General features: G+C 46.3%; 1 protein-coding gene across 1 annotated transcript; it reads right to left on the bottom strand.

Moving 5' to 3' along the window:
* Positions 1–246: 246 nt before the first annotated feature.
* LOC144724452 (uncharacterized) lies at positions 247–27869 on the bottom strand. The gene is made up of 9 exons (XM_078603586.1): positions 27374–27869; positions 25740–26165; positions 25119–25276; positions 14938–15135; positions 12798–12855; positions 10082–10339; positions 2594–2615; positions 1895–1989; positions 247–780 (listed from the first exon to the last, which is right to left on the bottom strand). The coding sequence occupies exons 1-9, from the start codon at positions 27429–27431 to the stop codon at positions 770–772; spliced, it is 1284 nt and encodes a 427-aa protein (XP_078459712.1). The 5' UTR covers positions 27432–27869; the 3' UTR covers positions 247–769.

Here is a 27869-nt window from a genome sequence, read left to right as displayed (position 1 = left end):
AAGTTGGAAGATGACAAGATGAGCTTAAGATAGGGATATGAGGGACATTTTGGCATGGGGGAGGTGGGTCGTCCGCCAGGGGGCTGTCGATGGAGAAGCAGAGGAAGGGCTGCTGGGTGGAGGGAGGAGTTTGATGAGGCATAGTCATTTAACCATCCGCGGTAATGTATGCCACAAACTCCACGTGATAGTTTTTTTTATTTCTCATCTGGGGTAGTTTGCAAAATAAAGGTCCATCATGGTATCTCAAGTTTTCATTTTTATTGGTTACCATACAAGCAAAACACAAGATCAAAATGATTACAATTTCATTTAAAGGCTGAAATAAAAAAAGGTCCATGTTGGAATAACGGTTTTGTATTTTTGCCAGTTTAATTGGAATAAAGAAAACTGTTAGTTATCTTGAGCTGTAAATATGACCTGGCTTCCATCGCATTTACTGAAATCATGATAATTTTCAGTATTGTTTCGTGTTTTATTTTTGTGTTTTAACTATTACAACATTACTTTTAAATAAAAAAGCGTGCATATAATATTGTATACTTCTAATTAAGCAATAATAATATTGGTCTGCAACTTTCTATATGGCTATATATCATTGGCAGGTGTTTTCATGATTGGAATTGGAAGTGAATTCCTGTGAAAGCAAAGCATTTGTAATCCACACACTTGTGTTCGTTCATCAGGAGCGCGTGTGGCTGCCATCTATCCCTGTGACTTCATCTACTCGGTTGTATGATGAGCGGCCTTCTCTTGATGTGAATGTGACCTAAATATTTTCTGAAGTACAAAAATAGAGGCATCAGATGAGTTAACAGAAATAAACGTAATTTAAGAAAATGAACATGTTTTTATGTTCAGTAAAATATTATAGTTGACTTGTTATTTATGAGGGTCATGCTTCAAATATACTCTTTATTTGGTTATTTATGCAACACAGAAGAAATCACAGAGAATACACAAATGTAAAAAATCAAAGCGAGCACATAGGTAAGCAACTTGCTAACACTGCCACCTGTAAAATTATTCCTTTAGTCCTGAATATGAGTATCTAAGGTCTGTAGTGGCTCTTCATGTGATCCACCAATCCTAGCTTCAAGTTTCTTAATTACAGGTGTCCAACAACACATTGGCATTTTATATTTTTTGTTGATGCTCATTTACAATCATGCTGTCGGCACACACGCTGCTGCTGAATGAACATGACACATCACTAGACAATGAAAATAGGGCTGAAGCACTAGCAGTCACATCATGGGACCTCCTTTGCCAGTACCGCTGTACACCTTTTGGCATCCTCTGGTCTAACACCGTTTTGAGACGAGGCTCAAAAGAAAGCTGTCTCTGGTGTGGACCAATCAGTTTCAAAGACAATGCATATATTATCAGAGTATGTTTTTTGTTTTAATTCTGACCACAAGTATTGTGGTTAATGCATACATATTTCCTTTTAAAAGGTTTCAGTTTGGTGTTTTAACATCTTAACACCTGTTTTGTTGCCAGAAAAAAGGGGAAATCCTATTCTCACACCAGCAGCCTATTGCTTAAATCAGGAGAGTTTGTAAGGATGTAGGGGAAATTATTTGATTGGGTGACATTTTGTTTTGGGTGTGGAACTAATGTAATGTGGATTAATAAAATTACCACCACCATCTTGGATGTAAGCTTTGAATTGTCATGCTATAAGAAAAGTTAATTTCCATCAACCCTCTGTGCTGTAAACTGGTGAAAGATCTGTCCCATTTTATTTAGACCAGGTAAATAAAGCCAAGTGTAATTTAACGTTCGGATGAGGTCAGGAATCATAATTTATTCAAGAAAACATTGGCACGGTTGACATGCATAAAGTGTCAGTCTTTCAAGAAACAATATTTTAGATGTCAATGTTACTCACCATAGATACACAATATGTCTGGAGATGATTCTTTGTATTGGCAGGCAGGATTGGTATGTCCTATATAACAAACATTCTCACTCCGAACGATTTCGCTGTTGGAAATACAGAGTTGTGTTTCTTGTTTCAAAAATGTAAATCGCGTGCTACATTTTTACATTTAAAACATAATATACTGTTCTACTTTATATTGCACTAAACATCTATTGCATACACAGATCACGTATTCTCAATTCTCATGAACAATTCCAATTGTGTACTCTGCATAGAAAAAGTTAGTGAACTCATTCATGCACACGTTTTACATTAGTTTGATTTCTGGCCATGGCACACGTTGGTGATGCCTAGTCCTGAGCATCCCCTAGACAATGGGAGTTGGGCAAATATCTCAACAGAGGACCACAGAGCTTGGGCAATTGTTGACACCGGTTATGGCCGCCTTCCCACTTGTCTGCTTCCCTGCACACAAACACATTGTGTGTGCGCTACTCTGCAGGCAGCTGTCTCATGCGGTTTCGCGTTGTGCGCCGCTTTTTTGGAACGTATCGACAGTACCACATAAAGCGAGAGAAACCTGTACTGTCATGAATTTGGCAATCGTGAATTTAACACTGGAAATGCGCAAAAGTGTGATAAACTCCACATGAATCGGCCCCTGCATATCGAATGGAATTAACTGAGTTTTATTAAATACTTTACCTGGAGCTGCACTCCTTAATACCTGCAAAGTTTCAGACAATGTAGAGAAATAAATTAGCTTAGTTTACATTTATTAATAAAATGTAACTTCCCAGAATTCAATCTACCCACAATATTCAGAGCTATGACAGGACAAGATCAAGACCATTGCATGCAGTACTTATTGTTAATTGTTCAACAGTGTCTATCATATGGAGAATATAACTCATGAAATAAGCAGATAACATTTCAACTGTTGTACAGAACGAGCAACAGAGATGGGGGACTGCCCAGTTCTCATTTTAAGATGGGGAAACTAATGGATGACTGAAAAGTAAAGTTAACTATAAGCGTGTGTTATAATCTGGCTGGAATTTCCTATATCGGGTTTCATTTGGTTCTCCTGATGCACTGACATAGTGAATCCGGTCATCTAAGAGGGTCAGACAATCAACATTTCATCTTGCTACACAGCGAACCTTTAACATTTGCAGGCATACGTCCCTGGACAAAGGCGTGAATATTAATACTCAAAGCTCATGAGGAAGATAGGATTAGGGGACATAAACATTTAGGATTAAACATATAACCTGTAAGTATATATTAACGATCTTGATTTGAAGCTTTCGTGACTGCAGGAATCCATACTCTTTGGTTCTTTCGATAAAGTCACATAGGTATAAAATAAAATAAATCACGACGTTTCGGGTGCAACACAAGCGTCCGTCATCAGGTGGGAAAGCATGGTCTGCTGCTGAGGCAGACTGTTTTAAAAAGGTTTGAAATGGGTGTAGCCCAAGGGTCATAAAGAAGTGGCCGGGACTAGTGATATTAATGTGAGAAATTAGCATGTTACTGTAAGATAGGAAAGCGGCCTCCTCGACGAGGGGATGGAAGTGGCTATGTTAATGTGAGAGATTAGCATGTTAATGTGAAATCGAAGAGTGGTGCAATCCAAAGCGGCCTCCTAGACGTTCGTCATCTGGCCACATGGCCTGCCAACACTGAACCAATTTCTCAACCACATCAATTCCGTACACTCATCTATCAAATTCACCATGGAAGTGGAAAAAGATGGCAAGCTACCATTCCTGGATGTTTTGATCGAGAAGCGACCTGATGGCTCGTTGGGACATTTGGTCTACAGGAAAGCCACCCACACGGGCGCCTATCTAAAGCCTGACTCCCACCACCATCCAGCCCAGAAGAATTCCCTCATCAAAACACTACACCATAGGGCCCGTTGCATCTCCAACCAGCACCACCTAGCAAGTGAGTTGCAGCACTACACCAAGCCCTCAGGATGAATGGATACTCGGACCGTACAATCCGCAAAGCTGTCTCCCCAGCCATGCGTAGACAACCTTCTGAGGATCCAACCAAAACCATCACATTACTGTACATAGCAGAGGTTACCAAAAAGATTTCCAAAATCTTAAACAAACACAAGATCCAGGTTCGTTTCAACACAGTACACAAAATCTGTGATTTAATCCCATCTGTAAAGGATGTGATTCCTGACATGCAATACCCTGGTGTCTACAAACTGAGTTGTGGTAGCTATACAAAAATAAAAAGAGACCCCACCAACAGCCTCGTCTCCAAAACCAACAACATCATTTCTGCTTCAACCGCATTAATTGATCAGACCAAACAGTTCTCGTTGAAACCTTCTGCAGCCAGGCCACCAAGATTGTACGGCTTGCCAAAGATACATAAAGAAGATACACCTCTTCGTCCCATTGTCTCTACTATCAACTCCCCGACTTACAAACTGGCTCGTTTTTTGTCCGAAATCCTACGGCCTTTCACTGGAAAAACCACCTCTGCAGTACTAAACTCTACTGACCTGGTATCAACAATCAAGGGGATTGCCCTGTCCCCAGACGACCTGCTTGTCAGTTTTGATGTGGTTTCCTTGTTCACCAAGGTGCCTGTGCCTGACACCATCGCAATCATTGAAGACTTGGTTCATCAAGGACTGAATGCTGGGGTACCCCCCCTGGTGAGACACTGCTTAACCAATACATACTTCACCTGGAATGGAACCTTCTACAAGCAAATTGAGGGCACCCCAATGGGCTCCCCCTTATCTCCGGTTGTAGCCAACATCTTCATGGAGAAATTTGAGACGGACGCCATCCAGACTGCGACTCTACGCCCGACCTTATGGAAGAGGTACGTAGACGACACTTTTGTCATCTGGTCACATGGCCGGCCTGCTCTAGACCAATTTCTCGACCATATCAATTCCATACACCCAGCCATCAGATTCACCATGGAAGTCGAAAATGATGGCAAGCTACCCTTTTTGGATGTCCTAATCAAAAGGAGACCTGATGGTTCAATGAGCCACTCTGTCTACAGGAAAGCCACCCACACGGATGCTTATCTAAAACCGGATTCCCACCACCATCCATCCCAGAAGAATTCTCTCATCAAGACTCTATATCATAGAGCCCAATGCATCTCCGACCATGAACACATTTCCAGTGAACTCAAACACGTACGCCAAGCTCTTAAGGCTAATGGTTACTCCGACTACACAATCCGCAAAGCCATCACTCCAACCACCAAGAAAGATCCTGTTGAGGAGCCTTTCAAGACCATCACCTTACCCTACATTGCTGGGGTCACAAAAAAGATCTCCAAAATCCTGATTAAACACAAGATCCGATTCAACACAGTACATAAAATCCGTGATCTGGTACCGTCTGTAAAAGATGTGGTTCCAGACATACAGTACCCTGGTGTCTACAAACTAAGTTGCCTCTGTGGTAGCAGTTACATTGGGGAAACCAAACGACATGTCTCGGACCGCATCCGTGAACATAAAGCTGACCTGAAACACTGTAGGACAAACACCTCAGCCGTGGCAGATCACTGTTACAACTCAGTGGGCTCACATGACATTGACTTCTCCAAGACAGAGGTTCTCTGCAAGCCATCTGGCTATCATGAGAGATTCGTACATGAGGCGATCCACATTTACAAACACAGAGACAATTTTAACCGAGAAGATGGATTCTGGCTTAGCAATCACTGGAAGGACGTAATAAACCATTTTGATACACATTAGGGTGGGTAGAATAATACATAGTGTTATATTAAAAATGTATAAGGTATAGGGTGGTTTATAGCAATACAGTATGTAGTTTGATGTTGGTTTTGCCTATGGAAGTATATAGTACGGTATAGACGCGTGTGATGTAAGAGAATAAAGTTTAGATGGAAGCATATTATATAATTTTTTACAACGTAGAATTTTTCATGTATTACTTACTGTTAGTAACTCAGCTTATTGTAGAGTATAGTAAGTTTACTGATGATGCTATGTAGTTTATACTTTAGTTTGTCATGCAGTTTATACTGTAGTTTTTTACGTGGTTGTTTAGTAACTACAGCTACATACTATTAACATTCCTTTCCTTTGTTAATGCTCCCCCCCTTCCCCCCCCCCCCCCCTTTGATGCTGCTAATCCTGCATAATGCACGGGCATAGTATTGATTTGGAACCCCCCCCGCCCACCTCCTACGCATTTTCCATATGCTGAATTCCTCTTGATATGCAAATTATTTTGTTTAGGCGCTCTTCTTCCCACCTCCCCCCCCTCTAACCCAGCTTAAATATACGCTCCAAGCTTGGGGTGTTTCATTCTTCGCCTGAGGATGGCTGCTTGCGTTGTGGCCGAAACGTCGTGAGAATTGTTTTATTATGTTTTATTTTTATTATTTTATTACTTCCCTTCTACGTGACTTTACCGAAAGAACCAAGAAGATGAATCCCTGCAGTCACGAAAGCTTTAAATCGAAATTTAACCGCCTCTACGGGGAGGGTTTCCACATAACTTTGAGATCCTTCAACAAGCTCCGGGACAAGAAGGCTCAGCTAATCGAGTCTCTCACCTTTCTGAAGAGATGCCGCGACTCTAAGGTAATACCGAACGCATTTACACTAACATCTGCTGCTGTAACTTCTTCTAATGCGAAACGAATTCTGTCTAGAACTAGCTTAGCTCTTATCTCAGAGAAAATCAGACTTACGCGCACCGAACTAGATCAGTTAGACAAGACACTCTACAAATCACACTTATCCTTGAGTGCAACAATGTCCACATCGGATTGGGAACATGTGGAAAAAATGACTGCCTCTTCAGCTGCCGCTATGTCGACTAAATGTAAGGACAACTTGATTTCCAAATTCAACCGCCTCTCAAACAAGAAACCGGACCCACACATTGAAAAGCTAGATGTTAACAAAGTCGTAATTAATCGCAGTAACAGTCCTATTTCTGAAGGTTTGAAATCCGTTTTAGCTAAAGGACTAAACTTTGCAGTCACACCTAGACACATACCAGTTAATGATATAATTGCTCGAGTAGATGTAGCTCTCAAGGGCTTGAGTCACATCGCTGCAGACGTAGCAAGATCGGAAATCTCTGTAACCCTCAAAAACGCTAAGATGCCAGCTAGCAACATCAGCAAAGATGAGCGTTTTGAATTAGCTCAATTAAAAAAGAGGGATGACATTGTCATCCTCTCAGCCGACAAAGGCAATGCCACTGTCATCATGGACAAAATAGAATACAACAACAAAATTCAAGAACTACTCACCGATGGCAGCTATACAAAAATAAAAAGAGACCCCACCAACAGCCTCGTCTCCAAAACCAACAACATCATTTCTGCTTCAACCGCATTAATTGATCAGACCAAACAGTTCTCGTTGAAACCTTCTGCAGCCAGGCCACCAAGATTGTACGGCTTGCCAAAGATACATAAAGAAGATACACCTCTTCGTCCCATTGTCTCTACTATCAACTCCCCGACTTACAAACTGGCTCGTTTTTTGTCCGAAATCCTACGGCCTTTCACTGGAAAAACCACCTCTGCAGTACTAAACTCTACTGACCTGGTATCAACAATCAAGGGGATTGCCCTGTCCCCAGACGACCTGCTTGTCAGTTTTGATGTGGTTTCCTTGTTCACCAAGGTGCCTGTGCCTGACACCATCGCAATCATTGAAGACTTGGTTCATCAAGGACTGAATGCTGGGGTACCCCCCCTGGTGAGACACTGCTTAACCAATACATACTTCACCTGGAATGGAACCTTCTACAAGCAAATTGAGGGCACCCCAATGGGCTCCCCCTTATCTCCGGTTGTAGCCAACATCTTCATGGAGAAATTTGAGACGGACGCCATCCAGACTGCGACTCTACGCCCGACCTTATGGAAGAGGTACGTAGACGACACTTTTGTCATCTGGTCACATGGCCGGCCTGCTCTAGACCAATTTCTCGACCATATCAATTCCATACACCCAGCCATCAGATTCACCATGGAAGTCGAAAATGATGGCAAGCTACCCTTTTTGGATGTCCTAATCAAAAGGAGACCTGATGGTTCAATGAGCCACTCTGTCTACAGGAAAGCCACCCACACGGATGCTTATCTAAAACCGGATTCCCACCACCATCCATCCCAGAAGAATTCTCTCATCAAGACTCTATATCATAGAGCCCAATGCATCTCCGACCATGAACACATTTCCAGTGAACTCAAACACGTACGCCAAGCTCTTAAGGCTAATGGTTACTCCGACTACACAATCCGCAAAGCCATCACTCCAACCACCAAGAAAGATCCTGTTGAGGAGCCTTTCAAGACCATCACCTTACCCTACATTGCTGGGGTCACAAAAAAGATCTCCAAAATCCTGATTAAACACAAGATCCAGGTCCGATTCAACACAGTACATAAAATCCGTGATCTGGTACCGTCTGTAAAAGATGTGGTTCCAGACATACAGTACCCTGGTGTCTACAAACTAAGTTGCCTCTGTGGTAGCAGTTACATTGGGGAAACCAAACGACATGTCTCGGACCGCATCCGTGAACATAAAGCTGACCTGAAACACTGTAGGACAAACACCTCAGCCGTGGCAGATCACTGTTACAACTCAGTGGGCTCACATGACATTGACTTCTCCAAGACAGAGGTTCTCTGCAAGCCATCTGGCTATCATGAGAGATTCGTACATGAGGCGATCCACATTTACAAACACAGAGACAATTTTAACCGAGAAGATGGATTCTGGCTTAGCAATCACTGGAAGGACGTAATAAACCATTTTGATACACATTAGGGTGGGTAGAATAATACATAGTGTTATATTAAAAATGTATAAGGTATAGGGTGGTTTATAGCAATACAGTATGTAGTTTGATGTTGGTTTTGCCTATGGAAGTATATAGTACGGTATAGACGCGTGTGATGTAAGAGAATAAAGTTTAGATGGAAGCATATTATATAATTTTTTACAACGTAGAATTTTTCATGTATTACTTACTGTTAGTAACTCAGCTTATTGTAGAGTATAGTAAGTTTACTGATGATGCTATGTAGTTTATACTTTAGTTTGTCATGCAGTTTATACTGTAGTTTTTTACGTGGTTGTTTAGTAACTACAGCTACATACTATTAACATTCCTTTCCTTTGTTAATGCTCCCCCCCTTCCCCCCCCCCCCTTTGATGCTGCTAATCCTGCATAATGCACGGGCATAGTATTGATTTGGAACCCCCCCCGCCCACCTCCTACGCATTTTCCATATGCTGAATTCCTCTTGATATGCAAATTATTTTGTTTAGGCGCTCTTCTTCCCACCTCCCCCCCCTCTAACCCAGCTTAAATATACGCTCCAAGCTTGGGGTGTTTCATTCTTCGCCTGAGGATGGCTGCTTGCGTTGTGGCCGAAACGTCGTGAGAATTGTTTTATTATGTTTTATTTTTATTATTTTATTACTTCCCTTCTACGTGACTTTACCGAAAGAACCAAGAAGATGAATCCCTGCAGTCACGAAAGCTTTAAATCGAAATTTAACGAATATTGTATCATATTACTAACTTACCTTTAATAATGACTAACATAATCATTTAAAAAAGTGCAAGCATCAATAAAGAAATGTAGATTACACGGTATTTTAAAAAATCATCTTAAATTATGTCACTGTCTTTTCACGTAATGACTTTGGTCAATAGTAAAACAGCCCTCACGATCCACACAGCTACCATGCGGCAGTACAGTATGTACTTGTCGGTTATATTTAAAAGGCAATCTAAGAATTACTCAAATATTAAGAGTGTATTTGCAGACCCTTGGGGATTCGTGTGTTAAATGTTTAGCAGGACAAAAACATCCCGATTAAAGTTTCACTGATGTGATGCACATGTAATTCAATGGGGGAACAGACTCGGGAGCATAGTAGGGTACAACAAATAATATTTTTGGATGGCCTACACTGTAGCCCGATGGTCACAATCTGTACACTATCCAGGCTAAAACTTGCTTGACTTCCAAGTTCTGATGAAATTGGATGCCTTGTTGGTGACTTGGTGATATGTTGCATAGGTATGTCGTATATTAATTTTAAAAAATGCAAATAATTCCACTCGTGATATGAAATGTGGCAATAATAAAGCATAAAAAACGAGAAGCATAACTCACTTGTCAATGTTTTTCTTTTTCGCAAACGACAGAGCAGGCCTGCAACAGCCAAAACGACAGGAGCTAAGATGATCAGAGTTCCTGTGATGGCTGGGACCGTCACGTTCTGCCTGTCGCGGATTGCCCCGGTTCGGTGATTATCGGGAAGCGCCGAGTTTAACGGATCGTCCCTTGGTTCCGTAGAAGATGTAAACGGCTTGGCTGTTACACGTCGGAATGCAAAACGTTGGTCGCACAGAGTCTTCATGTTCACTATGCCTGATGAGAAATGGCGACAGTAACACGCACCGTATCATAAAATGTGTAATGTAAGTACAGTATGTACGTGTTAACCATTTACATATTATAGGCTTTTGTGCTATTCAGAAATTCCCATGCCGTATTACATTATATTAGCTGTTTTGAGTTTGCAACCAGACTGCCTGTTGGGTTTATGCACGGTGGATTGTGTGAGATCACAAATTGTTGAAAGATCTGAACACAACACCATCACCAGTGGGGTCCAGTGGCAGACAACAGACAGGATGCCATGGCTGGGTCATGTAGCCCACATGTACAGCTACTGCTTGCTGAAGAAGCATCTATTTGGCTGGATAGAAGGGTCTAAAGGGGCATGGCACAATCTAAAAGATATGTTTCTGTTTGGCAAGATATACATTTTACGTTTACTCTTCATCTCCTATGAGACTCATAAGGTTACAATGACCTCTCTCCATCTTCTCCTGTCCCTGGCTGCATGCTGTGTCTCTCTGCATGAGATGTTCATCAAACCAAGCTAGATGGGCCGATGTGGTCCAGAACTTGGGATAAAATTAAACTGGCCTACAATTCGTAGCAGGGTGGTGTCAAGATCGGCCTCTGTGAAGAAGGCTCAGGAAAGATGCTGCGAGACCAGTTGACACAATCACCCTCCAGCAACCATGGAGGGTGGAGATGCTTGCAAAAATTAACAGAGCGCTGTGCAGCTACAACACAACAAGGATGTGCAGTAGGTCCCTCAAATAACGTTTTAAATCCGTTCCACAAAAACTTCTGTTAACCGAAATACCTGTTGAGAAAATTCACTTCTAACTTTAAAAATAAGTTTACAAAATAACTGAGTTTGCAAGAGAGCTGTTTTCCACTGCCAAAACAAAGCGCGTAATGTCAACAAAGCCAGTCGAGGTCTAAACGTTCATAGATGGGCGTCGCTGATTGACTGGGGGGCATGGCTCAGCCCCATTTACGAGCGCTCGCATTGGCCGAAATTGGCGGCTGCGTGTTTGCCGCAAACGTACCACCAATGTAAATGTTTACGATGTAAATGTTTATGTTCGTCGAAACCAATGGGGGGGGGGGGGGGTCCTACGGAAGGCGAAACGTTTACCCGAAAAAGCGTTAACCGATGTCATTGTTAGCCGAGGGATCTTGGTCAATGATCCAGTAATATTTGGGTCTGTCCTGTGCCAGTGGACCTTTGACATCCTATATTGCCTCAAAGTGATCTGAGCCTGGCACGAGCACTAACGTGATTTTCACTGCCTCTTACTGGTGAATACCGGTTATCGGTGAATGCACTTACTTGTAAGGGATACCGAAGACGTAACCTATGTATTGCAAAAAACCCATGGCAGCATAATGGGTAGAGCGAATGGGTAGAGCGAAACGTTTTGCTAGTTCAATTAGCCACATTTGAGCACACACCGAATCTGTAAAGTGTAACGAGAGTCAAATGGATTGGAAGGAAAGTTTTAAAAGAGAAAGAGTGGGAAAATGTTAAAAGGAGAGGTCGGTTAGAGACCGGCTGGAGAAAGGATGGCCTTATTGGTCAAGAGGGGGCAGTGGTTAGGAAGGTTCAATAAGTTCTGGATAAGGGTATTTAAGGGACGTGCTATGACATCTCAGGGCGGTTCTGGAAACAGCTCTCTAAATGTGACTGTTGCCTGGCTTCAAATAAAACAAGCAAACTACAGTACTCATGTTGATTCAGTATCATGTTCTTCTTTATAGCACCCGAAACTTTGTTGTCTAAAAGTTGTTTTTATTATCATTGAACATCTTTAAAAACCTGCAGATATACACTTCATCAGGCCTGCTGTTAAACAAAAATCTAAACTGCGTCCACTCTTTGTTGGCGTCCAACATAGAAAGACACTTATGTACACACAAGGACAATATGCACCTCTACGCTGATAATGCATTTTTGGTGTTGTGATCATTTACGTAACATGACTACCTGCTTCAAGGCTCATTTCCTGTAACCGAGCAGAGAGCCGGAGGTCGTGGGAAACCTGAGTGAATACTGCAGCTCGATAGCCGTCTCCATTCTCTCTTTCCCACTGCTGCCAATTGCACAGTGATCACACCCACTCCGGCGTAGGTGCAAAGCGTGGCAGGAAATGGTTAGTGGTGGTGCAAACGCCACTCAACAAGGTGGCGTCTGATGGTTCCCACGACTCGTTATGCCTCTGGCATTCGGCAGTCATAAATCGTGCCATCAAGGTCATTTGCTTGTGGATGTGCAGCTTAATGCACGTGCAGACAACGCCCATGTGTGCTCTTCGTATTCCATTACGTTTGTTGCAATTGGGATCTCATAGACCAAGCCCTGTGCACTTGAGTATAAGGGTATTGATATTAAATGTTAAATCAAGTACTATTCTACAAGTGGCTCTGACGTAAAAAAAACTGTACTCTTATTTTTTAAGTTGATACATTTAAGTGTATTTGTGCGTACCATGGATGCAATGTTCTTCCTTTGCGTGGTTTTGAAATTGGGAATTCATTATGATCTTCTGGAAGTAAAAACATGTATTGATACAATTTTTATAAGCACCACACGACCTCATTTTGTTTATATAATGGCATGCAATTAAGAATATTAATTGCAATGGATATCAGATTTAATCCATTTTGAGGGCATTTCACAAATGGACTCAACATTCTGTAACCGGTGTTAGTGCAGCTTTGGTAAATATTTTGTAACGGCATGACCCTGGTACTCTTGCACAATATTGTTTTCCAAGTTTTACTAATACATGGCAGATGTATAATGAGATTAGTGATGATGGTGCTCTTGCAAAATATACCATATTGTTTAGTATAGATAATGAGAGTATACGAAATGGAAATACAGTAATTGACTTACACCCATGATTGTGAGCATAATAAATTAGAACAATCGACTTCAGTGCTTGCGAAATTTCATATCTTACAGTGTGCTACACAATCTGGCACAATCACTAGTGTGTAAGATTATTATACTCGGGCCTGGCTTGTAGATGACATCAAGGTTGTAATGTAATATTAACAGTATGCTATTGGTTTAACATGTAGGCTTTCACGTAGGCTTTTGCTCTGTCACAAAAAACCCTATATTACGCAGCATGATTTTGCTTGGGAGCACTCAAGATGTCCTTCTTGGAAAAGGATACAGGAGGCTTGTGGTCTGTTTCTGCTGCTGTCACTTCTCGGCCAGAGATAGTGGTGGAAACGCGGGCAGGTGAACACTATGCTCAGATTTTCCTTTTCAATCCGCGGATCGTTCCTTTCCATCGGGGTCCCAAGAACTGCATCAGGTCTTTTATGTACAGCTTCAATTTGTGTCAATTGGCTGTATCTGGGTCCTAAATGCTAGCTTCATCTCAACTTTCAGACTCATTACATGTTGCCTCAGGGTCCAGTTACCAGGTTTGTTTAGGATGAGGTTCATAAACTATGTCTGGCTTTTTGTATACTTAGCAGTGCTGCATTCTTTTGAACAAATTCCGTCGACGCTTTGGAGATCTTCATCTTCGGTCTCCTGGCCCATGGTGTGTGGCTTTTGCACGGACTTTAGCCGTCTGCATGACAGGCACACTGGGCAACATTCTCCTGTACGCTGGGTACTGCTCTTCCCCGTGCCGGTGCACATCACCACAGTACTTGCACGCTGTGGGCCTGGTTGAAGACGAGCTGCTTTGCTGACCATTTTTCAGTTGTTTACCACGCCAGCCAGCTGTGCTTCACTGTGCCTTTTCTGCTGCATTGATCCTGCACATCTTGCTGTCCATCTGTTGTGTCTGCTCTGTGTGTGCTGCTGCACCATTGCTGTCAAGTGTTTGACGGTTCGTTCCACTGTGTGGCACATCATGATTGCTGTACTCAAGTCCAAACCACGCTCTCTTACAAGACGTGATACCCGCGCTTTATATGATGAGAACTTGTCCCAAATGAGTTGCGCATTCAGTGGATCATAGTCACAAGTTGCTGCGTTCTCTCTCATTTGCATGACTAAACTGTTCACGTGGCCACTCACCTAAGTTTGGCTACTTACACATCTGTGAGTTTTTAATTTAGGCCTGTTACTATGAAGTCGTGTTCAAAGTCAGCTCTTGAAGATTTCCAAATTGCTGCTCCTATCACCACTAATTTTCATTCCTTCGGGAGCTGGAATAGTGATGGCAGCCGACATGATGCTGAAAAAGTGCTTTCCTTCTATCCCTCAAGCCTCTTGGATATCATTTCAATCCTTTATCTGAACTCGCAATGCTTCAGCCCACTGTGCTCAGTAGCGTCAGATCCTCAATGGATTAGCATAATTTTGGGTCCATAAACTTCTAACACCATGTACTAAGTGCATGAAGTAATCACACCAAACTCAAGTCTTAGTTAAACTGTCATGTTCACAGGCAATGATGTAATGCAATAAAATTATGTAACATAAGCCTCCTTATCTTCTGAGATATGACAAAATCAAGTGCATTCTGGGTAGTATATCTTTAAACACCTACATTCACATGTAGTTTTCGATAATGCACCGCCACATTAACACATCTAATACAGTGTTGAACTGTGAAGTAAAACATGGACACGTATTAGAGAGTAATGGGAGTCACCTGAACATGGAGAACACGAGACCCTCCATCGATCCAGTCATTGAGTGGAAACACAAATGTGGTATGGGACTCTTCATCTTCCACCTCAATTTTACCAAGGTTCCAGCCTGATAAGGGTTTATACCAAGCACCGCCATGCGATACGGTAACCCTCGTTATGTTCCCAATGTCTCTCGATTTCAGAATGAAGGTGTCCTTCTGTAAAGATTCATATTTCAAAGTTAACATAATCACGTGCCATCTTTGCTTGCTGACCAAATGTTGAGTAACAACGAGTCGAAGATCTCATCGATAAATGATTTGTGAACATTCATTTTTTAATTAAGCTGTTCTGGAGTCACTGCTCCACTTTCATGAGAAGAGCAGAGAGCCAGTCGTACAGCATTAGGTAATATTTGCACAAAATAAAAATGTTAGGCCTCTATTAAATCATGAGAAGTTTTTGGGTTAGATCGAGTAAATATAAAAGTGTCATTATACCCACCAATTAGTAAGAGTTGTCACGTAAATAAAACATACCAATTCGTTACTAGTACAGCATACCGGTGTGTTGGAGAGTCAACCCACAACATTTACAAATCGAGTACGACGTTTTGCCAATAATTACAACTAGCATTATCAGGCGACAACCAAAGCTGTGGAGAAATCCTGTTTCGGTCTTATATAGTGCGATAAATGTGATGTCACTTGTGAGCCAATCAGGTGCGATGACCAGGTTGGGGGGGGTTAATGTATGCATATCAATTAAAATGGATATCCATTACCGGTGGGGTTATTCGGAAGGCAATCAACATACATTATGCATGTGTAATGTAGTAACTCGGCGGGAGACGACTTCACGGGTAGCACACTCTTTATTTCACCAACTTCGGTTCACAGGCGACTAACACCCACTGTAGTATCTCGGGTGACTAACACCCCCTTGGTTACTCGGGTGACTAACACCCACTTGGTTACCCGGGTGACTAACACCCACTTAGCTACTCGGGTGACTAACACCCACTTGGTTACTCGGGTGACTAACACCCACTTAGCTACTCGGGTGACTAACACCCACTTGGTTACTCGGGTGACTAACACCCACTTAGCTACTCGGGTGACTAACACCCACTTGGTTACTCGGGTGACTAACACCCACTGAGCTACTCGGGTGACCAACACCCACTTAGCTACTCTGGCGACTAACGCCCACTGAGCTACTCTGGCGACTAACGCCCACTGAGCTACTCGGGTGACAAACACCCACTGAGCTACTCGGGACACACCCTGCCGGGGTGTCCGTCTCGACTGTGGGTCCCCCAGTCCCGACCCACGTGGGCGTCGAACCACGGGTCCCACAGTCTCGCCTCCGAGCCACACAGGGCCCCGGTCCCTACAAGGACAGCGGGACTAGGGGTCTCGGGGCACTATCTCTTCAACTCCGTCTTCGATCTTCAACTGGTTAACAACCCCGAGTGCTCTCGCGCGTCCCCCTTTATACCCCACCTGCGGACGTCGCTGAGAGCACCCATCCTATTTGACCAATCACTGGGCACTCGCTACGATCCTGTTTTCCCACATCTCAGCGTGCCTCACCACCCACGCCGCGCCGCCCCGTCATCCGTCACTCCCGGCGCGCGCGTCCATACCACGCCCACAACGCGTGCCCAACCCCGCACCCCGTGCCGCCCCGTGATCCATCACTGTCACAGTCGGCGCGCGTCAACACCACCACTACATCACCCCCTACCACATAGCTCGCAGCCGACCCGGCTGCTATAAAAATATACAACACCCCCTCCCCCCAGTGTGCCCCGTAACACAACAACAAGAACAACAACCAACGTAACAACACAACACAACGCGAACACTGCCATCCGCAACCATCAACCAATGCCACTACACAACAACAGAACAATATATACAATCCGGCGAGTGACAATACCAAATGTGTATGCAGAAAAGAAAAATAAAAAAATAAAAAAATTTCCATTTTATTTGTTTTTCTTCTCTTCCGACTCGTGCAGCGTCCCATTCTTTCCGAGCGTCCCTAGAACGGGACATTACCCCGGCAGAGGGGGGAACACCGGGCGAGCTCGGTGTTGAAAAATGTCTTCATGAAAAGTGTTGTGCCCTAGCCCGAGTCCGCCTTGCCGGTCCGTCGTACGGCACCAGACGCGGTTGACCGTCCGGCGGTGCCGGCAGTTCAGGAAGGCACGGGCCAGGCATCGGGGACCCGCGCGTGCCGCGGGGTTCCGGTTCCCGACGGTCAGCAGCCGTCAGGCCCAAGACACCTGGGGGAGGGTCAGGTGGAGACACGTGAGGATCAGCCTGCGACACATCCCTCCCCGAGTCGACGGTCACATCACACGCCCGGTCGTCACGGCACAGAACGGGGTCACACGGTGCCGCATAGGGCTTCAGTCGGGAGGGGTGCACGTACCAACGGCGTTTTCCCCATTTAATCTGTATACTCTCGGGTCGTGCAACCCGCACAATTTCCACCGGTCCCCTCCAAGGTCTCAACAATTTGGGGGACGTAGCCAACGGTGCATGTGGACAATGCAGCCAGGCCTTATCGCCTGGTTTCCAATCGTGCGTATGCACCCTCCGTCCATGCAATCTCTCGTTCGCGATTTGCCGAGACCACGAATTCAATCTCGCCGCCTCCCGCGCTTCAGCCAATTTGGCGATATTAAATTTTATGTGGTCTGCCAATTTTGATTTTGCACGTGGCTGGGAAATTCCCAGTTGGACGTCCATGGCCGGATCGGCTTCCCGCCCATACATAAGAAAAAATGGGGAAAACCCCGTCGCCGCATGAGGGGCCATTCGATAGGCCGCGAGTACCCCCGGCACCTGTAAGTCCCAATCAACCTGATCGTCGCAGACCTGTTGGCACAGCATAGACGTAATCGTCCTGTTCAGACGCTCAACCATCCCGTCAGTCTGCGGGTGGTACGGGGAAGTCCGCACTTTCGTTGTACCCAACAGGTCGCACACCTCGCGCAACAAAACGCTCGAAAAATTCTTTCCTTGATCCGTCAGCAAGCGTTCGGGGGCGCCCTTGTCCAAAACATAACCCTGGACGAAGGCGTCCGCAACCGCTGCAGCCGACTGGTTGGCGAGTGGCCATGCCATGGGCCATCGGGTGAAGTACTCTACGCCAACCAGCAGGAACCTATTTCCCCTCGGCGTAGCAGGAAAGGGCCCCAAGATGTCTAACGCAACCAATTCGTTTGTGCGCGAAACTTGAATGGATTGCAGCGGTGGATTAGCCGCCAATGGTGGCGGTTTTCTTCGGGCGCACCCTACGCATCCCTTAAGAATGTTCGCCACGTCGTTACCCATCCCCGGCCAATAATAGTCTCGCTGGATTAGGGCGAGCGTTTTGTGAAAACCCAGATGCATGAGTCGTTCATGAGCAGCCAGAACGACCCTACCCCGCATAGCAACAGGCACAACAAGCACGTGACGCCGGGACATGTTGTCCCACTTCATCAAGAGGCCCTGTCTGCACACCCAGGAACCGACCCGCGCATCCCCTACCTCGGGAGCGTCAACTTTTCGACGTAGCGTAAGCAGGGAGCTGTCGGACATTTGGAGACGGCCCCACTCAATGAGGGGCAACGATAACAGCGAGTCCCTCCCCGTGGGAGCGTCGACACCCGGGGTGTCAGTGGCGGAGAGCGCAACTCCCGCGGTGTCGGCGACCGGGGGTTTACACCGCGCCGATCCCAGCAAACATGCGCAATCCGTGCGCGGTGGCAACCGCGACAAGGCGTCCGCATTTGAGTGTCGTAATCCCTTGCGGTAAATCGTCGTGAATTGGTAGTCCTGAAGGACCTCCAACCATCGGGACAATTGGCCCGATGGCTGCGCCACCCGCATAGCGTATTGGAGAGCCGCATGGTCCGTACGAACCGTAAAATGACGGCCGTAAAGATACGGCCTGAATTGCTGTGTAAAAAACACAATCGCTAACAATTCACGGCGAGTCACGCAATAGCGTTGTTCGGCGGGGGAAAGAACTCTACTACCGTAGGCGACCACCCGTTCGACCCCCCCGACCACCTGTGAGAGCACTCCCCCGATACCCGTGTTGCTGGCATCCGTGTCAAGCAAAAACGGTTGTGTGAAATCGGGGTAACACAAGGGGGGAGCCTGCACCAAGGCGTCACGAAGGGAGCAGAACGCAGCCTCCTCTTCCGCCCCCCAGTGAAACCGCACACCCTTAGCCGTCAAAGCGTGCAGGGGCCTGGCTATGGTGGCAAACTGCTTGACAAAACGACGGTAATAGGAGGCGAATCCAATAAAGCTGCGAACCTCCGTGACCGAGGTTGGCGTTGGCCATGAGCTGACGCATTGCGTCTTAGCAGGGTCTGTCGAGATCCCTGAACGACTCACGATATGACCCAAATACCTGACCGATTCCCGAAGCAGAAAACATTTAGTCGGCTTAAATTTAAGCTTAGCGGAACGCATCCTGAGGAACACCGCTCTCAGTCGCTGGAGGTGCTCCTCAAAAGTCCGGCTGAAAACGATGATGAGATAAATCAAACAGGTGTCCCATTGGAGGCCCGACAAAACCAATTCCATGAGCCTCTGGAACGTGGCGGGAGCGGAATGTAAGCCCATGGGCAAACGGTTGAATTCAAATAGGCCACCAGGTGTCCGGAAAGCGGTTTTAGGTTTAGATTCGTTATCGAGGGGCAATTGCCAAAATCCGGAAAGCAGATCGAGTGTGGAAAAAAACTGTGCTCCCGCCAAGGCATCCAGCGACTCATCCATTCTGGGGAGCGGATACGCATCCGCCATCGAGATTTTGTTTAAGCGGCGGAAATCGACACAGAACCGCAAAGACCCGTCCTGTTTTTTAACTAGGACAATAGGAGCACCCCACGGACTAGAAGAGGGCGAAATAATGTCGGCCGCCAACATATCATTAACCGCCGACTGCACATGCTCCTTCTCGGCTGGGCTGAGCCGGAAGGGATTCTGTCGAATAGGGGCCGCGTCCCCCGTAGCTATGTGGTGGCGCAACAGGTCTGTGCAGCCGATATCGTACTTATGTCTGCTGAACACATCAGCAAACTCGAGTAGCAAACCCCTCAATGCTCCCAATTGGACCTTGGACAAGTTAGCAGACCCGGCACACAACGAGTCCAACCACTCTGTCCCCTCATCACTTGGAGGATGCGACTCGACGCTGAAATCGGCGTGAGCAACGAGCTGTTCCTCAACGGGCAGCGGCGCGGCGTGAGCCAGCACCGTTCCCTGCGTAATTATGGCCGGCCGCGACCCCGTATTCAGGACCATTACGAACGGCTCCCTGTCCCCTCTCACCATGGTTTGAGCTACCGCCAAGTCGAGGCCACTTTTGGCCCTGTTAGACGGCCCCAACAGTACTCCCTGTGCCCCCGCACCCACCCCGAGCGGTTTCCTCAACCGAAGGGGTACCAACATTTGCGATCCCGGGGGCACCCGTACAGTCTGAGTTGCCAGCGCCTGCACCGTCGCACAAACCGTGCGTATTTTGGTAGGGCTTGTCAAGAACGCAACCCGCCGTCCCGACGGAAGCTCAATGCAGGCCTGATCTATGAGAATTTTGATGGGCATTTTGGACAAAAAGTCCGTACCTAGCAAACAAGGAACGGCCAGCGATGATGATACAAAAATAGGGCCCGCCAATTTGATGTCACCAATGCAAATAGTCGCCCGAATCTGGCCGATGATCCCCAGGGATCCCCCATTCGCCGCATAAAATGGCACGTCCACAGGCAGAAGGGGTCGACTTTGGACGGGAAGAATGTTATAAATAAGGTCCGAAATGATAGTGGCCGACGCACCCGTGTCCACAAGCACCCGGACCTCAACCCCGTCAATAAACCCCGTTACCACGGACGACCCGGCCGACGCAGCCACTATCCTGTGGGCCAATTCGGACCATTCGACTGCTTGCGGGCCGTGTACGGACCCTCCTCGCCGAAGTGAACCCCCGGCACCCAGCCGCGGACCCCCCACCGCCAAGCGGCGACCCGAACGTGCCGCGTATGTGGACCGGGCGTGTGAGGTGCCGCGACTTGCCGGGTTTAGTTGGGATGACTTGTGGGCCTGGTCGTCGTCCCGACGTGGTCCCGTGGCGCGCTGACGCGGGGCCCGGCACCCGGCTGCGACGTGACCCGAAGGCCGCAGTTGTAGCAGACGACGAGGGACGTCCTAGGTTTCGGTTGCTCCAGCTTGCGGGATGAACGTGTGGGTGAACGACCTCCCGTTCTCCACTCCCCCGGACGCGATACAGCGAAGGCCTGCTCCCGATCCGCAGCTGGCTGAGGCTCGGCGATCGTGGCGGCCAGTGCCGTGTTCCCCGCCAATTTGCAGGCGACCGTCGGCTTGCGCTTGAGGACCTCGTACGCGTGAATACTCGTGGCGATCGCCAGGGAGCAGATATCCATTTCGTCCGCCACATTGATGGGAACTCCCAACTCGTGGGCCAGCGCCAGCAGCTGCTCCGTCACCATGGCGTCCTTCCCCTCCTTGTCCATGCGGGGAAAAGCTGCGTCCGCCAAGGCGAGCAGCGCCTTGCGATAGGCGAGCATTGTTTCTCCAACCACCTTCCGCCGATCGTAGAATTGGTGGCGGCAGGTCGAGGGCGGGCCGAACACCTTAGCCATCAGGTGTAGCGCGGCCTGGAGCGTTGAGCGAGACGACCTTGGGGCCGATGTGAAGGCTGCAAGCGCGTCGTCGTCGAGCATCGCTGGCAGAGCGCGCAGGGCAGTGGTGTCGGACCACCCCGACATTTCTTGATGTGCGAGGAACCTTCGGTGGAAGGCTCCCCAGTCGCCTCCGTCTGCCTTGAACGCCGACAGCGCGGGCAATCGTTGCTGGAGGACTCGGTCGTCGTCGTCGTCGGAACGATTTTCCCCCGCGCCACTGTGGTTGTACAAAATGTCGGCTCTGTCAGCAGTCGCACCCTGGAGAGCTCCGGCGCGCGCCGATGACGCGGGCCGCGCTGAGTGGAGATCTCCGGCCACGTGGTGTCCCCGTTTCCCGCCAAACAATGGCGGTCCCTCAAAAACGGCGCCAACCTCAAAACTTTTGGCGCGAAGCGCCTTCTGGCGGGAACCCTCCAGCCACGCCGCCTCCTCCAACCCCGCAGCCGTCCCTCCGCCCGCTGGAACGGAGATCTCCGCCAAAACTGCAGCGGCGGCGAGCAGCAACTCCGCCAGGCGGGAGTGCGCGTCCTGTAGGCTGGTGTCGGAGGCGAGCTGAGCGTCGGCCATCGCCGCGAAGTGCTGCATCGGCGGCAACTCCTCGTCCTCTCCTCCCGAGGTTGGTGTCTCCGGTACGCCGTCATCTTCCCGATCTCGCTCGTGGGTACGGGTAGTCTTCCTAGTATCCATTCTTCTTGAAGACAGGTTTACTTCTGACGCCAGTTGTAATGTAGTAACTCGGCGGGAGACGACTTCACGGGTAGCACACTCTTTATTTCACCAACTTCGGTTCACAGGCGACTAACACCCACTGTAGTATCTCGGGTGACTAACACCCCCTTGGTTACTCGGGTGACTAACACCCACTTGGTTACCCGGGTGACTAACACCCACTTAGCTACTCGGGTGACTAACACCCACTTGGTTACTCGGGTGACTAACACCCACTTAGCTACTCGGGTGACTAACACCCACTTGGTTACTCGGGTGACTAACACCCACTTAGCTACTCGGGTGACTAACACCCACTTGGTTACTCGGGTGACTAACACCCACTGAGCTACTCGGGTGACCAACACCCACTTAGCTACTCTGGCGACTAACGCCCACTGAGCTACTCTGGCGACTAACGCCCACTGAGCTACTCGGGTGACAAACACCCACTGAGCTACTCGGGACACACCCTGCCGGGGTGTCCGTCTCGACTGTGGGTCCCCCAGTCCCGACCCACGTGGGCGTCGAACCACGGGTCCCACAGTCTCGCCTCCGAGCCACACAGGGCCCCGGTCCCTACAAGGACAGCGGGACTAGGGGTCTCGGGGCACTATCTCTTCAACTCCGTCTTCGATCTTCAACTGGTTAACAACCCCGAGTGCTCTCGCGCGTCCCCCTTTATACCCCACCTGCGGACGTCGCTGAGAGCACCCATCCTATTTGACCAATCACTGGGCACTCGCTACGATCCTGTTTTCCCACATCTCAGCGTGCCTCACCACCCACGCCGCGCCGCCCCGTCATCCGTCACTCCCGGCGCGCGCGTCCATACCACGCCCACAACGCGTGCCCAACCCCGCACCCCGTGCCGCCCCGTGATCCATTACTGTCACAGTCGGCGCGCGTCAACACCACCACTACACATGCATAAAGTTGACGCTAAATTCATCCTAATATCTAAATTCCAACAGATTAAAAAATGGACGTGAAGTGACATTTCTGGGTCCCACCAGGAGTTCCATTGCATGGGGAATAAAACATTGATGATGAGTTAAGTATGAAGATCGGGTGTGCTGATGCCTTTCGAGTTGTATTTCAATGAAAGCTGTCCTATGACTTAATATTATGTGTGCATGTGGAATACTGTACATGTATTTGGATTTATAAGGTGAAATTAGTTTACTATCGACAAGTATTTCGTAAATTATTCATGTAATATGCAGATATCGTTTAATGTCCACAATGTATAAACAAAATTGAGGTTTTATAAATTACTTGCAGACCATATTCTTGGTTCTTTCGGTAAAGTCACGTAGAAGAGAAATACTAAAATAATATAAATATAAAACAATACAAATTCTCACGACGTTTCGACTGCAACACAAGCAATCATCATCAGGTGTGAAATCCACATATATTTTTATATTTGTATTATTTTATTATTTCCCTTCTACATGACTTTACCGAAAGAACCAAGAATATGAATCCCTGCAGTCACGAAAGCTTTTAATCAAAATTTATTTGCAGACCAATTAATCCATAGCAATTTAAATACAGAGCACTTAAAACCTCCTGTGGACAAAATTACACTGTAAGTGGTATCCACTTAACAATATTTGGCAACAGTCACAAGTGACTGCCGATGTTCAGGTGAAATTGATTGGGCACGGGGAGGGGGGGTGAGCCACTCATCTTCTCACCTGAAAACATGTATATTAGTGTGCTGGCAGAGCGTGCACCTCTCACACCACTTATTGAATATCGCAACACAGGACAATTCATACCAATAATCACTGATGGGGTACCACAGATGAAAGGCGATTAACCTCCATCTGATCATGTGCAACATTTACGAATGCCTATTGTAATCACGTCAGTATGTATGTACTGTATGTTGAATGTATGTTTAGTGACATGGAATCGGTCACATAGCAGCATAGCGCTGGCTGTTGGCAGGGAAGGGGATCTGCAGCTTGCAGCAGCCCTGACTGATATCAGGGCATGTGTTAGACAGGAAAGGGATGTGGAGAAAAGGTTATGGAAGGGACGCATCGAGAACCCGCTAGTAGGTTCCAGAAGGGGGGTGTGGATGGAGCGGAGCCGCTGACAGTATAAGAGGGGCCCCGGGAGGAGACCTCGGGGCTGTCGTTTGGAGTGTGATCCCGTCGTCGCTGCTGAAGATCGTCGCCTTCGTCGCTGTCGTCTTCACCTGATATTGCGCTAATAGACGGTAGTTGGCTGGCTCGGTTCAGCACCGTCAGCGTTAGATGGCTAGCGTTGTGTATAGGCTAGCAACTTACGTAGAATTTTGTATAAACGAGAGAGAAAAGTGTGTGCCAGTGTAGGGTGTGTATTGTGCAAAGGGTGTTTGGTTACATAAAATAATTGCCTCCAAGAACTTGCGTCTCCAATTCAGTCACTACATATGTATGTTGAAATTATTTTGCACCATACAGAGCCAAACGTGCTAATCGTATGTATCGCATATTATGGAATTATTTAAATTCGTATTTCTGACAATCGCAATATTTTATTTTAAGTGATGCCACACCCATGGATTGCAATGGCTGAGCTGCAATTCATTCGTAAATTGATTTATTATTTTTTCTCAGTGGGCTGTGTTTGAATTGTCTATTGCAAACAACACCCCAAATACGCTCCTTTGCATTTGTGTAACTGCCTCGATCATGTGTGCTGAGAGCAGTGATACAGGAACAGTGAATGAAGGTAATATTTTACAGTGGCCACCATATTGTGACTCAATAAGTAATTTACCTGGTTATGTTCGAAAGGCTCGTCGTGTGTTGTTGAGGAAGTTAGATTCATTGCAAAATTTGCTGCACTTCCATGGATTGTAATAGAAACGGCTTCATTAGTTCCAGCTTTAGTTTTATTTCCAGTATAAACGTGTATGAGGTATGCCTTCATTGAGTCTGTAATTGAACAAAAATTCAAAGTTATCCAGGAGAATATTGCTACACTTTGTAGCATTAACATTACTCTAACACATTGCAATGTTCCATTACATTTGTATAAATACAACATCAAACTGTTCTATGCGAAGATTTCTCACATTCATTCAGGTTATGTTTTTTGATAGTATATATTATTTATCATGCTAGATCCCACAAATGTTGCGCAATTGACATTGAAGCTGTCAATTCTGCTCTCAAACTATTCCATCATCTGGCTTTAGGTCTCCCCTTTTGTCACTGACCTTTGAGTGCCACTACACTATCTGTATCAGTAACCTGCCCTCGTCCAGCCTGCACACGTGGCCCACATATTGCAACATTCTCTTCATGATTATAATTACATCAGTCTTACCACAGTCTAGTGGATGCCATGGTGGCCATTTCCAATTACAAAGACAGGAGGGTGGATTGCATTACTTACGCGTAACTGACAGTTGCATTGTCATCGTGTTGTTCCTCTTGCTGATCTGACTTTTCTTCCAGAGGTCTGCCTCGCACATGGCGAGACTGTTGTTGCACACATGCTGGTCGAGGAGAGCCCCCGTGACACACGTGTACGTCCCAGTGTCGCCAGCCTCCACTCTTCTTATCGTGAGGCCACCAGACCCAGAGCAGCAGAGCCTCTCCACCCCTGATGCGCCCCCTCCATCACGATCGCAAGAAGGGATGAAGGCTTCTTTTTCGGAGCACAAAGCCACAGGGACCGGCTGATCTCTGGCTCCTCGTGCCACCCTGAACCAAACCACCCAGCCTGGCTCGGCACTCCTACCTCGGCCACACGGCAGGGAAGCCGTGGTGTTTACTTTCGCATCCACATTGGTTGTGGACAATCCTTGTTGGCATGTGACTACAGAACAATGCAAATGTTAGTGATGAAATTATTATCAAGAACATGGACAGTGCGGCACTCATTATCAGGCACTATAATACCACTGTTGGACAAAGGCCTCCCCAAACCGTCACCATCCCTCAGTCCCATGGTGCAACAATCCACCTACCACCTCCACATGGTCTAAATTGATAGCGCTATCTCCACTGTGGACATGTTGCACATTCCCTCTTTTGGCTGCCAATATTTTATTTTATTTTCAGGTCATGAGCCCCCGACCAGATATTTTACGTGTCGATACCACACGAGATGGCATCATTTTAATGGTTCCAATTTCTTTACGTGGTCGATGCTAGTGAGTTATGTGATGATTTAAATAGTTTAGGTCACCACTTATTAGCCATATAAATACATCGGTAACACTCAAGTGTTTCTACTTGAAGTGGTACCAATTTCTGCTCTGGGCGGTGGACTAATTCCGTCTGATTGGCCATCATCCCTTGAAGCGATATGTTTTACTGAAGCTAACTTATATAAGGAACAAAATCGAGCTTCTTATTCATGATTACAAGAGGTGATGATGGATGACTATGATGATAGTTTGTGTAGTTCTTCATCACTACTATAGTCACTTCTCTCAATGCCTGTGTTAATCATTCTGATTAAAGATAATGATGGTGGCAACTTTTGTCTTTACTGTTGCCGGTCACCATCAGTGATATGGACAGAGGTCGGCAAATACGCGGGAGATGAGTGGTCTACTCTGCTCACGTTGCGGGGTACAATAGAAGAAGTCAATGAAGATTAGTGATAGTCGAACAACCTGAGAATTAAAATAACAATGACAAAGGTGATGAGGATGAGGAAGTCGAAGATGATGGATGATGATGTTTGACATCGGATGTCATCGTCTTTGTTGCTGCTGCTGATACCGCAGCAGTTGTGAGGCACAGCACACTGCACTACGCTACACTTCATGGCAACTGTTATCTGCACAGTTTACGCAAAAACATAAGTGGTCCTGTATCACTTGATATTATCTTATTGACAATTATCACAGGTTACATTTACACACAACAGGATATCTCGGGTGCATAACAGGAAAGCTAATGTATGCTTCTTACATCACCGACAAGAAGAGTTCTGAAGTTGGTTTGTAAATTTCACAATAGTTCCTCCTGAACATGTTGCTGTAACTGAGATAACAAATAATCAAAAGTACTTACCTCCTCTAAATGCTTCGATAAGTAGAAATAGTTTAAAAACATAGAAAATGCAAGCCATTTTGTGGCAGCTTTTTTTAATCTATCGTTAAATCGCTTACTGTTTATTTATAGTTATATGCTGTTGTTTAAAATCCAAAATGAACCTTCTCATTACAGTTGTAAATTTCTTTGGCGTTACGAAAGCAAAAATTTGTGAGAAAGGAACAATTCTTTTCCGCGACTACAGCTCCGTTTTGAGATCAACTGATAAGGAGTTGCTTGCACATTTTCCATGCAATGCTGGACTTCCGCTAAACCATGAAACCAATTTTTACATTAAATGGGCCCTCAGCTTCAGGTAAAGTATGGCAAGATATGCAACTAAAATGATTCCCAGTTACCACTTGGTATAATCTAAGTAAACAAAGGCCAAACAGCCTATACTTGACCTCAACGTGATGTACTCCTACATTTCTATTTTTACAGTGCACTTCTTAAGAGTTGATTTTATAATTAA

The sequence above is a fragment of the Lampetra planeri genome, chromosome 20 (genome assembly GCF_965212315.1).
Source record: "Lampetra planeri chromosome 20, kcLamPlan1.2.h2, whole genome shotgun sequence".
Taxonomy (NCBI): Eukaryota; Metazoa; Chordata; class Hyperoartia; order Petromyzontiformes; family Petromyzontidae; genus Lampetra; species Lampetra planeri.
Note: the sequence above shows the minus strand (reverse complement) of the source record. Positions and strands in the feature narration are given on the sequence as shown.

Excerpts from the sequence above, each read along its gene's own strand:
- LOC144724452 (XM_078603586.1), bottom strand. The coding sequence starts at position 27,431 with ATGGCTTGCATTTTCTATGTTTTTAAACTATTTCTACTTATCGAAGCA. Across the intron at positions 15,136-25,118 it reads AGCCTTTCGAACATAACCAG|AAGGACACCTTCATTCTGAA; the intron begins GTAAATTACTTA and ends GAATCTTTACAG. Across the intron at positions 12,856-14,937 it reads CTCGTGTTCTCCATGTTCAG|AAGATCATAATGAATTCCCA; the intron begins GTGACTCCCATT and ends TTTTACTTCCAG.